A 12,984-nucleotide genomic window follows, 5' to 3' on the forward strand; every position below is an offset into this window, starting at 1 on the left:
TGTTATTAATAATACTTTTGTTTCTTTTTGGATAGTGTCTTGTTTTTCCTTTGAAAAACCTACTACTAAAATTAGTTTTTGCCACAGAAGTCTTTTCATTATACTATCTCGTTTATTAAATTAATGATTAAAATAGCCCAAATTTTAAAATTCAGCCATTGGCGTCTTAAATTATAGGCACGGCACTGTCTGTGTTCATAATCAAACGCTAATAAGATAAAACCGAGCATATGTCAGTGTCATGGACCTATGGTACTACAAAAGTTCACGATTTCTTTGCGTCTTATTCAAAGAATCATTAGTTTTCCTCCTAGCTTCCTCTCGTCCGTCAATAGAGAGTTGAAAGCAGAATTAGAAACAAAATATATACTATATAACAACCATGGGAACATATACATAAATAGATAAACACAAACTCAGAATTTACCTCCCAAAATACGTTCTACCAGCTAGATATTCATACATTTTTCCTGGATAACCATTTTTAATTAGTTTGTAATTATATTTTAATACCATTTTCCTGATGTGTAGTATTTTTCGTGGGGACTACATACCTAGTGTAAATCTATCTAGTACTTTTATACTTTAATAGGATAGTGAATGCAACAAGTTGAGTCCTTCCGAAAACCCCACATGCCAAAGGTTTTTAGAATAATGAAAATGCCAGCCCATGAACTGCCAAATTAATTTAATTGTGATGAGTCAAAAATGAGTAGATGCCAACAATGTTGGAGACTTCTCAAATTATTAAATTATACATGTATATATATATATATATATATGCATTCCACATATTATTTCATTATGTAGAAGTAGAAATGTATATCTGTGGACCTAGTTAGTTAGACCCCTCAAAAATGCATGATTAGTAGTTAAAAGTCAAACAGATTACTACATGACTGAAATATGATAAAATAGATCAACATGTTAACAGAGAGGCAAGGAACAGAGTGGCTCGGATTTGAAACACCGGCTCGGATTTGAAACACCAAGGACAAATAATGGTCTTTGGTAGGGAAAACGGCCATTTCATACCTAACATATCGCGATATGTTCAATTCATATCCGACTTATATGGTCATGCTAAAACATATCTGAATTTTCAATTTTTTTCAATAACATACCTAATATTTATTTTTTTGTTCAAATCATACCTCAGTCACCACATCAGCTAACACATCATCTAATTTTGCTGACGAAGATGTCACGTGTTCATTTTTTTGAAAAAAAGAAATAATCATTTTATATAAAAAAATTTTAAAATGTTAAATTTATAAATTTATAAATTTTTATCATTTAGTAAAAGTAACATATCATAAATATTTTAAATAATAAATTTAGATTAACATATCATAAATATTTTAAATAAACACAACCACAATTAATTATGAATATGTTATTTACATTTAAAGAATTTAGATTAACATATCATAATTTTTTTTCAAATAAACCCAACCATTATTAATCGAGAGTAACACAACTGCAATACTAGCATTGAATTTGAAGAATTACAACACATATATAACTCTTATAAGGGCGGTATTGTGATATGATTGAAACATTTACAAATCTATCTCTTATACAAGATTAAAATTTAACTATTTAATTATTTTTGTTAATTTCCCTAAATAATAAAATTTTATAAAATTTTACATTTTCTAAAAAAATATTTTTATAAAACGTATTTTTTTGTTTTTTTTTAAATGTACATGTGACATCTTCGACAGCTCCAAGTCAGTAAAATTAGATGATGTGATAGCTGATGTGATAATTGAGGTATGATTTAACTAAGAAAATAAATATTATATTATTTGAATTTTTTGAAAATTCATGTATGTTTTAGCACGATCATATAAGTCAGATATAAATTGAACATATTACAATATGTTAGATATGAAATGACCGTTTTTCGTCTTTGGTCCTTCGGATAGAAAATTTGGTATAAAGCTATTTTACGATTCAGCTAGCTTTGTGTCAGTATCTGAATTCAAACAAACTCGTATAGTGTTATGTAAAACAAAATTCTCGACTAAAAGAAGTGTTAACTGGATAATTAATTTACTCTCGCTTTGCACGTTCATATACAACAACCGACTGTATTAGGCCTAGACTGAATAAAAACGAAGCCATATCACAACCGACTGAGTAAAAACGAAGTCATATCACAACCGACTGAATAAATACGAAGACATATCACAACATCAATGATTCAATATATGATGATAAGCAAACTATGATATAAATATCTTTGTAAGAACATTTTCAAAAGACACTCTATAACTTTAAATATGAAGTTTTTTGCTTTTCAAAAAGAAACTATAAAACTTCAAATTTGAAGTTTTGAGAAGTGAAACTCTATATTTGAAGTTTCACTATTCAAAGTTTCATATTTTTATTTGCATTTTGGTTCCTACAATCATAAATCACCTTTATGATTCATAAATATTTTCTCGTTTATTGTTTTAATTCTTAAAAAAAATTATGTCTCATAAACATTTAAATTTTGTTTACAGATTTTAAATTTTACAAATAAAATTAAATAAAACTTTAAAATAAGATTTAAAATATTTTAAGCTAGATTTAAACAACAATAATATACAAAAAAAACTTAACAAAAAGATTTTTAAAAATTACATGAAGACATAACTATTACACATATTTAAATATTACAATAATACTAATAGTTAGGTAAGCTTGATCCGGAACCTTCAAATTTTCAAATATTGTCCAAATTATTTTGTGTAACTGAAGATGGTTGTTGTTGTTGTTGTTTTTGATGTCTTTTTTTCGTACAATTCTTTCTTGTTTATATCGATTATATTCACGAGTATTAATATCATCAAAAATAAATTAGTCTTTTAGCAATATTTTATGTTTCTCTTTTATTTTCTTGTTCTGATCTAATGTATTTACAAGTATCAATATTACTCGATTTCAAGAATTTTTAGCTCGTAATCTAAAAAGTAAAAATGAGGAGAACTATTTTTACTTTGAAATGCACTAATAGATCATATATGCATTACGAAAAATCATTTTATGAAATAATATAGTATTTTGTTTAAAGTTTAATATTAATTAAGTTATATTTACTTAATTTTTTATATTTAATATAATATTTTATTAATTAATATTGTTGTAATATGTTTATATATGTGTTACTTATTTATAATTTTTTTTATGAATTCAAATTAGTTATGATAAGTACGAGGATCATATTATAAAATATAAATAGTTTTGAAGTTTTGTTTCGGAGAAAAACACTTTTAAATTTTAAATATAGAGTTTTAGAAACTTTAAAAATAGAGTTATTTTTTGTAAATGCTCTAAAAAAGAAAAATAAGCGCCGACCAGTTGTTTTGAAAGAAATAAAAATGTTTGTTTAGGTCATTAATTAGGTCAACTAATGTTTAGTGGCGAATGAGTGGTGCAACTTGCGCACTTCATACCAAACTCCAAGTTTTCTCTCACAACGAGGATATTGTAAATCACAAGCAAAGTGAGATTTTCATGAACGTAATGTAGTCATCTCTATTTGTCGGTTTGACTCGATTTTCATTTCTTTCTTTTACACTTTATACTAATTTTTTTTTTTTGCTAAATTGTAAATGTCATTCATGGAATGGAATGAAGGTTTGGTTACAAAGAGATTGGAACCAGAATCTGCTAGAAAGCCATTCTGTTTCTAGTGACTGCAAAAAAGTTAAAAAAAAGTCCCTAGAAAACAAGCAAATTAGTCCTAGTCTAATGATAAACTTTGGAACTAATAATTAAGAAGAACAAACGACAACAATATTTCCCCAAGATAACACTTCTCAATCTTCCAGTGAACCAGTTAATCAAGAGTATAGCTCATACAGGTTGCTTGAAGTTCCAGTGGAACACTCACCCGAAAGTGGCTCCCTTGGGCTTTATACTAATTTTAAGGTAGAATCAAAGATGAATACTAGATAAATACCAAAAATCATACACCTTAATAATATAATTAACCAACACGACGACGAGTATCCGTTATTTTTCAATCACGAAGCCTAATTAAAAGTGGACGAGCTTTGGATTCTTACCAGAATTTAGAACGATGAATCTCGCAGGTAAATTGATTAAAATTTCACAATACTTTAAATAGTTAGTAATCAAGTACGTCAACATTTTATCAAGATATGTGAATTTAATCCAAAATATTATCTCATCCATAGATTTTACAATTTGAATGTATTTTCCTTTAAGTTATAAGTTCTAATGTTTTTGTTTGTTTGTTTTAAGTTGGGAATATTCATGCCGGAACTTAACTAGTCATCCAAATCATCCAAAAGAAATAGTACCGATGATTAATTCAACTTTAAATTTTCTAATAAAGTTAAAGATACGGCTCTTCTTTATTTAGTTATGTGGTACCAACTTCGTTTTTACTTTTTAGCAAGATTTGAATCCAATATTGACGGATTTACGCTTTGTTTCAAATTTTTCCTAATGAATTTTGAAGTATTTTTGAAGTCATTCTTTATTCTTCTTTTTGGTATATTTGAAATTAGTTAGCTAGTTGGTCTTACGCCAGAGTTAGTTCTATACAATTCTAAACTCTGTCTGCCCATGGCCAGTCCTGGACCAAATCGGATAAAATATTCACTTTAAGCTTCTAATTTTTTTAAAAAAATTATATATAAATAAACCTTTAAATTTGTTAAAAAAAATGTTTAGGCTCCAAAATATTAAAACTCTTCTTAAATTTAGAGCCGACCCGGTCTGTCCGACTGAAAAGCTATGGGCAGTTTAGTGAAACATACCATTACGGCCGACCAACACGTTAGTGAAGAAAGTCAACGTAAACTCTTTGGAAGTTGAACCATTCCCATCGACCAACACGTCGAAGACGATGCTGAGTGCTATTGCTGACACAAAGTTTGGTTACTAACCTCCCTTCTTGATTTGGTTACATAATGGGCCTAACCGCCAAAGCTAAAATAGATGATTAATAATCTTACCTTGGACTTTATGTAGTGGCCCATCAAATGTCCATATAACAAAAAACCCCACAAGGCCTGTTCAATCTAAACCGGTCTATTAATATTCTGATCCGGTTTGAATTAATTTAAAACCCTTTCTTTTGTACAGACAGATTCTTAAAGACAAAACAATCTGAAACACAAGTCATGATGCTAGAGAATCACATTCTTTGAAGATCACTTCTCTTTGTCAGGTAACGAAGTTTCCGATCTTGCAAATACTAAAAATCGAGTCTTTTTTTTAATTCCGAATATCAATTCTATTGCTTTGTTTCGTTTCTAGATTACCCATTAGAACATAATCACTTGTAGAAAAAAGACAGCCAGATGGAACATGGTGATCGAGAAGTCAAAAAGAGAGTTGCTTTTGTCCTGATCGATGGTTTGGGAGATGTCTCGATACCGAGATTAGGCTACAAAACTCCTCTACAGGCAGCAAACATACCTAACCTCGACGCAATCGCGTCAGCTGGTATCAACGGTCTAATGGATCCAGTGGAAGTTGGATTAGGATGCGGTAGTGACACAGCTCACCTCTCTCTGATGGGTTACGACCCTAGAGTTTATTACAGAGGACGTGGCGCGTTTGAGTCAATGGGTGCAGGGTTAGCTATGTCACCTGGTGATATAGCTTTTAAGGTGTGTGTTCTGAATCTATCTTTACCATCTTGTAGATTCTTTTGTTGATCTTACAAGTTTGAGACCAATGCCAGGTGGCGGTTAGAATCTTTATAGAATATTATTATCTAGGCCTATGTTTTTGAATGTCTAGAGATTTAGAAAAATCAAAATTTTAGACCTGATTTGCCGCCTAGGCGCCGTCTAGACCGATTTTTAGAGCAATGTTTGAGACTGTGAATGTTTAAGTTATGCAGTCTAATTTTGCGACATTGGATGAGAGTTCTGGAGTTGTTGTTAGTAGGAGAGCTGATAGGCATTTTGAAGAAGAAGGACCTATACTTTGTGCAGCTCTTGATGGAATGAAGCTTCCTTCTTTCCCTGAGTATGAAGTGAGAGTCAGGTGCACTATGTTATGTTACTAAGTCTCTTTATGATAATAGGGTATAGGGTTTTGGCTAAAGTAAGATGATCTTATACAGATATGCAACGGAACACAGATGTGGTGTGGTTGTAAAAGGGCCAAGGCTTAGTGGGAACATATCTGGAACAGATCCATTGAAGGATAATCGTTTGCTTCTTGAAGCTAAACCTTTGGATGAATCAGAAGAAGCCAAGCACACAGCTAAAGTAGTTAACGAGTTGTCCAAAGAGATCTCACGCATTCTTGTTTCACACCCGGTTAATATAAAGAGACTTTCACAAGGCAAGAACGTTGCCAATCTTGTCCTTCTACGAGGCTGTGGCATTCGAATCGAGGTACGTGTGTTTTCAGTACTTCAAATAGGTCTCTATATACATATCTGTAATGGTTCTTTTTGTTGTGTGTATAAAGGTTCCTCCTTTTGAAGAGAAGCATGGTTTGTGGCCTTGTATGGTAGCACCAACAAAGATTATAGCAGGACTTGGTATGTCACTTGGTATTGACATTCTTGAAGCTCCAGGAGCCACTGGTGATTATAGGACACTTCTTACATCTAAAGCAGTTGCTATAGCCAATGCACTCTCAGCTCCTTTGAATCCTTGTCCTAATGTCTTTGTACCGGGAGAGGATGGGCATAAACCGGGAAGGTCAGATGGTTATGATTTTGGGTTTCTTCATATAAAGGTGAACACTTCGTTTCCATCTTTTAACACAAAATTTTAAAGTTAATCGTTTCATAAAGATACATTTTTTAAAAATATTTACAGTGCGTTTTTATGAACTAATAATGATTAATTGTAAATTTCAAAAAAAAATTGCATTTATTGAATTCTTATTGATTTAGAATTACCGGGAATAGATAATCACAAAACATTATGCATTTATAGCTGAAATTTAATATGTTTTATTAATCTGTGAAAACTCTAAAAAATCTATTATTTTGAAACGGAGAGAGTATAATGCTTGCAGGCTATAGATGATGCTGGTCATGACAAGGCGACATTGTTCAAAGTTCGAGGCTTAGAAGCTGTGGATAAGGCGATACGTCAGCTTGCTAAGCTGTTATGGCAAGCTGAAACTTCTACAAATTATCAGTACTTCTTGTGTGTGACTGGTGATCATTCAACACCAGTTGAGTATGGAGACCACAGTTTTGAGCCTGTCCCATTCACAATGTGTCGGTTAAGAGAGTTTGTGAGCGCGGTTGGAGGAGAAGCAGCCTTGTTAGAGACGTCTTTGGAGCCTTTTCCACTTCCAACGGTTGTGGAGTCTGGTGAATATGTCGCTGGAAAGGAGGAAGACGGTGAGAGGAGGGAAACTCCTGAAGCGGTTGGTGGAGATTCAGTTGTGGAGTTGAATGAGATTGCTGCTGCAAGAGGATGTCTTGGCCGTTTCCATGGTGGTGAAATGATGGGAGTCATCACCAAGTTCCTTAAGGTAGATGTATGAATTTCGCAAATTTAACATTTTTATTTTCCGACAGTTTGGATTTTTGAAGTGTAATAAAAGTGTCAAACTCTGATTGCTTCAGTTTAGTTTGTCCTTTAAGCTCTCTGACTATTTGAAGCATGTGAGTGCAAGACGGTTTGGCCTGTTCCCTTGCTCTCTGGCTTCTTCATGTGTTTGTTATAATAAGAGGAGTTTGCGAGAGTATACATTAAGTTGTTGTAGAGAGTGACAGATAACTTGTGGAGAAAGAAAGGTCAGGTATAGGGATAGTAAAATTCTTGGTTTACGTAAAGGGCAAGCTTCTAGTGAAGTACCATTTGCTCCGACAAATACAAATAACATGAGTTAAAATCTTATCAGTCATATGAAAATGGAGAAAGTTAATAAATTTTCATAAATTATTAGTTATATATCTAACATTTTGTTTTCTTGATTTGACATTTCTTCTTCTTCTTTTCTTCTTTAACGACACTCAACCTCACCTTTCTTCAAAATGTTGATTAACACTATGGTTTGTTAGTAACAGTGCGGCACCTCAATTCGACACGTCCATTTCTACCAAACCAAGTACAATAGAATACATAACCCACGTTCCAAAAGAAAAAGACTAATTATGTGAGAATATAAGTTGGTACATTCAGAATTTCGATAGGACAAAAAATTATTTGAGGAATCTGAGTCATCTATTTATCGTTAAATGGTTTTTAGGAGTCTATGATAAATATAAATTTAAAATGATATTTGGGTCCGAACACACATTTGTCAATCTGAATATAAATCGATTTGGTCTATCGAAAGAGTCATGATCGATTTTAACCCGATTTGAACCGAATTTATCTAGCCAATCTGACCTGAACCGAATCTTACACGATATTATCAAAATTAATAGTTATATGAACCATAATTTCAAGGAAGGTTGTAAGAATATAAGCTTCTATTTCATAAGTTTTGATAAAATATAAATAATATATAAAAGATTTGAATCGTTCTATTTATCACCGATTAATTTTAAGTTGGAATTTTATGATAATTCTAAATTTAAATAACAGATGTCAGATATACATTTATTTATTTTTATTTTTTATTTTTTTTGTTTAATAGATATACATTTTATTGAAGGGAAAATAACAAAGGAGTGGAAATGTGACTCGTGAGGAACGGCTCTTGGTCTTGGGGCAGTGACTTGCCCATAAAGTCTATATCTATGGGACCACTTCGCTACAGCCATGTGACCACGATTCCTCAGCCAGCTCGCATTGTCTCTAATCGTGGACCCTTCCCTAAAAGTCGTCCTTTGCTTCTTCTTAATATTATCATGCGCGTTAAACTGTCAAAGAAAAATATAACCCTTTTTGACAACGATTGTATCAACTTTTTTTATATGGTTTAATGTTACGGTTGCATATATTTAATTTCTCTTGTAGCTATCACTAATATCGCCATCGGGTAGTGCTAATCTGGTTTTCTCTTCCCCTCTCAATATTTAGATTAGCATGGCCGTCTTTGCTTCAAGGTTACGTCAACGTCACCAACCCATTTCTATTTGGCGGTGTGTGTCTTCTTATCTCATAACATCTAATACCAAACTGAATATAAAAAGCTTAACTTGGATGTAAAAATTTAACCAAAACGTTAGTCTTTAGCTTGTTAAACATATACATCTATACATTAAGGTTGGTTGTTGACTCAAAGCTGGCAAATTTTAAGGAAGACAAGATCAATACTTACAGCAAGATGAGTGTAGTTGGAGTTTAGGCAAGCATATAATTGCCCCTTTTTACGCCGGAAAATCTAAGTCCAAACCAAACCATAAAGCTCATGTAATAAATAACTACAGTAGTCTGGTATGTACAATTGTACGTGTAGATAGTTAGATGCAAACAACCCACTCTTAAAGAGTATGCATGTGCACTTTGGATCAGACCATATCCGTACTTATCTAAATTACTTAAATTTGTTTTGGATAGATGTAATAATGATGATCCGATAGGATAAAAAGTTAAAAGCAATTTATGGATGGGGTAATAAATTAAGATATTCGGATTATCTATTTCAGTAATCAAAAATGTAAAAACGTAATCTAAGGAGTAAGGATATTGTTACTAGTTGTATGAGTTGAAGTTAAATCTACTAGATTTATGATTATCAGAATAAGTTTTTATTTATTCTATTTATAATTTAAGAAAGCATATTAAATTTTAGTTATAAATGTATTTTGTGATCAAATATTAAGCAGATATATTTAGTTTTGATTATAAATTCATTATGTTTATGATAATTAGAATTCTCATTTGAGATGCAACTTCAATTTTATTATTTAAAATAAAACTAAAAATCGAAGTACACAAACCATGTGAGGACATAACAAAAAATTGTTTTAGTTAGTTGGATACTAAGTAAACCTGAAATTGATTTAAGAAAAACTAGATTTTGACCCGTGCAACCGCACGGGTGTTTGTTTTCATTTTTCTATACATAAATTATTGTTTTAGAATATAAGTGGTATATATTTTTAATGTTAATCATATATTTAAATATTTATATAACTATTTCAAATATAATAATTTTATAATTTACATGTTATAATTAATTAATTGTTTAAACCTTATGTATTTACCACTTCTTATTATATATTTATCTTATTGTATTTGCATTTAGTTATTAAGAAAATTAATGTATTCATGAGAAAATATATTTAAAAAATATTTTGCATTTAATTTATGCTAAATTCTGACCCGTATTTAAAAACTGGATTTCTTTTTACCAATATTTTTATGCTTAATCATTTTAGATAATTTATTATTGTATATATAAAAGTGTAAGATATATTAATTTTTAGACATGTATTATATAGTTTGTTAATTTTAAGTCGTTCTATCATCATATTATATTTTAAATAAATAGTTTATATTTATGAAAATAAAATTTATAAATTTATCAATTGAATATAATTTTATCATATTTATTTTAGTATAATAATTATATTTTAACATGATCATGATTATAAAAATAGATAATATAGGATATAATTTATTTATTTTCATTTCTAAACGATAACTTAAAATACATTAAGTTATTGTTTAAATATTACACAGATTTATTAGAATTTTTTAAATATAATATATAAATGTATATTATATTTAAAATGAAAATATATTATGATTAAAGTAGTTACAAAGATTTTATATTATTAACTTTAAATAAATACATGTTAATTTTTATACATGTATTATATAGTTTGACAATGTTAACCCATCTTACCAACATATTAGATTTTATTTTTAAACATAAATATTTTATAATTACGAAAATAAAATATATAAATATATAAATTTAATACAATTTTATTATATTTAGCTCAATATAATAATTTTAATTTAATATGATTGATTATGATTATATAATAACTAAAATATCATAGATTTTTTATTTTTCATTTTATATAACTGAATATATTAATGTATAATAATATTTTAAGCTAATTTCGAAATTAGTGAAAATATTTAAATATAATTTCAAAAATGAAGATCTTGTAAAAATCTTTTTAAACAGATTTGTTAGAATTTTAAAATAAATATATCTTATATTTAAAATAAAAAGATATCAAAAGATACTATGATTAAAATATTTTAAATATTATATTTATTATTAGTCTGAACTAAAATATAGTATGAAGTTTTATGTATAGGTCCATTAGGTCCATTTTTAAAAAAAATCACACATGAATCAAGGTTGTGACTTCTGTTTTAATATATAAGATACTTTTTTTTGGGAAAACTGTTTTTTTAGAGCAAAAAAATAGTAACTATGTCCCTTTAGACTAATCTATATTTTGTGTCATATTTTCCTATAATACCCTTTAATATTTATGAAAATAATTTTAATAAATAGTTTTACAAACAAAAAAAATTTGGAAAAATAGTAACATTTGTTAAAATACCTATATGAACTTAATGGTATATTTTCCAGTTATAAAAAAGTTATAATTATAAATTTCAGATTATGTTCTAAAAAAAGTAGAAATGACATTCTACGAAGTAGAAAACGAAATCTACTTTTTTCATTGAATCTACAATGTTTAGAATACGTGATCTACGTAAATAGGAGTATTCTACAAATATGTAGAATACACATTCCGCGCTTAACCTAGCATTCTACAATTCTTAGAAATCAAAATCTACACATTAATCTAATTCTAAAACATGTAGAAACCGACTTCTACAGATTTACTATAAATCTAAAACATGTAGAAATCAAATTCTAAACATTACTATAATTCTAAAAAACTGTAGAAATTGATTTCTACATATTAGTTGTATTCTACGGATAAGAAATCAGTTCCTAAAAATATGGAAACAAAATATTTGAGAATATTCACTTTTATTTTTTTAAAAAAAATCGATTTTTAAAAAAAAAAAAAAAAAAACGAAAAAGAACAAAAAAAAAACGACAAAAAATACCTTGGCAACCTTCTTAGCCGTCTTCTATATTCCATTGATTGTTCACAAAATTTTCACAAAATTTTCACATTATTTCTACCATGATTCATGTCTATGCTTCATGTGGTGTTTGGGAATTGGTTGTATCTTCAGGTTGGAGTTTTAATGTTGATAAAAAGAAAGGGGGAAGGTTACTTGCTTTGGAATTGAAGTCTTCTCTGGAAGAGTTACAGAAAATTGTTATAGAGGATTTTGGTTTTGAAGAAACAGATGCTGATTTGGAGTTGAGTTACCTTCCTATTGGATTGATCAATTCATCAAATTGTCCACCAGTGATCATTGGAAACTCAAGGCAAGTTCAAAATTTTCTAGGGTTTTGTAAGAAGCATCAGTCAACTCAATTGTGTGTCAGCTATAAAGCAAAGCAAGGAAATCCAAATAAGATCGACATTGATCTTAATAAGATGCCAACTGATGCAAGCACTAGTGAAGAGAACAAGCGAAATCCTTGTGACATTGGGACCGCTTCAAATACTGTTAAGGGGGCTAAGCATAACGAGAAGAAGAAAGGGAAGATGAAGCAAAGTGAAGTTGATGGAGATGATTATGATGCTGACAAGCATAACGAGAAGAAGAAAGGAAAAATGAAGCAAGACGAGGTTGAAAGAGATGATGATGATGCTGAGAAGATCAATGCTGAAAAAGAAAACAGAGAAAAATTGGCAAAGAGTCAGGTGGTCGAATTGGTTAAGACGGGAGATCTTTTCCTCAACAAAACAGTTTTGAAAGCGAGGTTTGAGTTATGTGCAATGAAGCATAACTTTCACTACACAGTTACCAACTCCAATAAATCAGTTTGGTGTATTAGATGCGCTGATAAGGTGTGCTTTTGGGGTGCTCGAGCTGAGTGTTTGAAGGGCTCCACATATTTTATTATTAAGAAGTATGTCGGTGTACATTCCTGCGCACCTTCAAACAAAACCAGTGCCGGAAGGACAGCTTCAGCGAAAACGATAGGCAATCTGATAATGCATAAATATGAAGGTATCAAGGA

The 12,984-nt window shown here is 29.9% G+C and overlaps 1 protein-coding gene across 2 annotated transcripts; it reads left to right on the top strand.

The window, feature by feature from the left end:
* Positions 1 to 5,074: 5,074 nt before the first annotated feature.
* On the top strand, positions 5,075 to 7,697 carry LOC103854503 (probable 2,3-bisphosphoglycerate-independent phosphoglycerate mutase). Of its 2 annotated transcripts, none has more exons than XM_009131441.3 (6): positions 5,075 to 5,194; positions 5,313 to 5,639; positions 5,876 to 6,021; positions 6,101 to 6,377; positions 6,454 to 6,726; positions 7,012 to 7,697. In XM_009131441.3, exons 2-6 carry the CDS (start codon positions 5,328 to 5,330, stop codon positions 7,489 to 7,491), a joined length of 1,488 nt encoding a protein of 495 aa, XP_009129689.1. In that variant the 5' UTR covers positions 5,075 to 5,194; positions 5,313 to 5,327; the 3' UTR covers positions 7,492 to 7,697. The 2 variants fall into 2 exon arrangements, with proteins under 2 accessions (XP_009129689.1, XP_009129688.1); XM_009131440.3 differs by having other exon boundaries at positions 5,082 to 5,194; positions 5,284 to 5,639.
* The last annotated feature ends 5,287 nt before the right edge of the window (positions 7,698 to 12,984 follow it).

The sequence above is a fragment of the Brassica rapa genome, chromosome A02 (genome assembly GCF_000309985.2).
Source record: "Brassica rapa cultivar Chiifu-401-42 chromosome A02, CAAS_Brap_v3.01, whole genome shotgun sequence".
NCBI classification, from domain to species: domain Eukaryota; kingdom Viridiplantae; phylum Streptophyta; class Magnoliopsida; order Brassicales; family Brassicaceae; genus Brassica; species Brassica rapa.

Coding starts and splice junctions, on each gene's coding strand:
- LOC103854503 (XM_009131441.3), top strand. CDS start 5,328: ATGGAACATGGTGATCGAGAAGTCAAAAAGAGAGTTGCTTTTGTCCTG. Junction 5,640..5,875: donor CTGGTGATATAGCTTTTAAG/GTGTGTGTTCTG, acceptor TAAGTTATGCAG/TCTAATTTTGCGACATTGGA. Junction 6,727..7,011: donor TTGGGTTTCTTCATATAAAG/GTGAACACTTCG, acceptor TAATGCTTGCAG/GCTATAGATGATGCTGGTCA.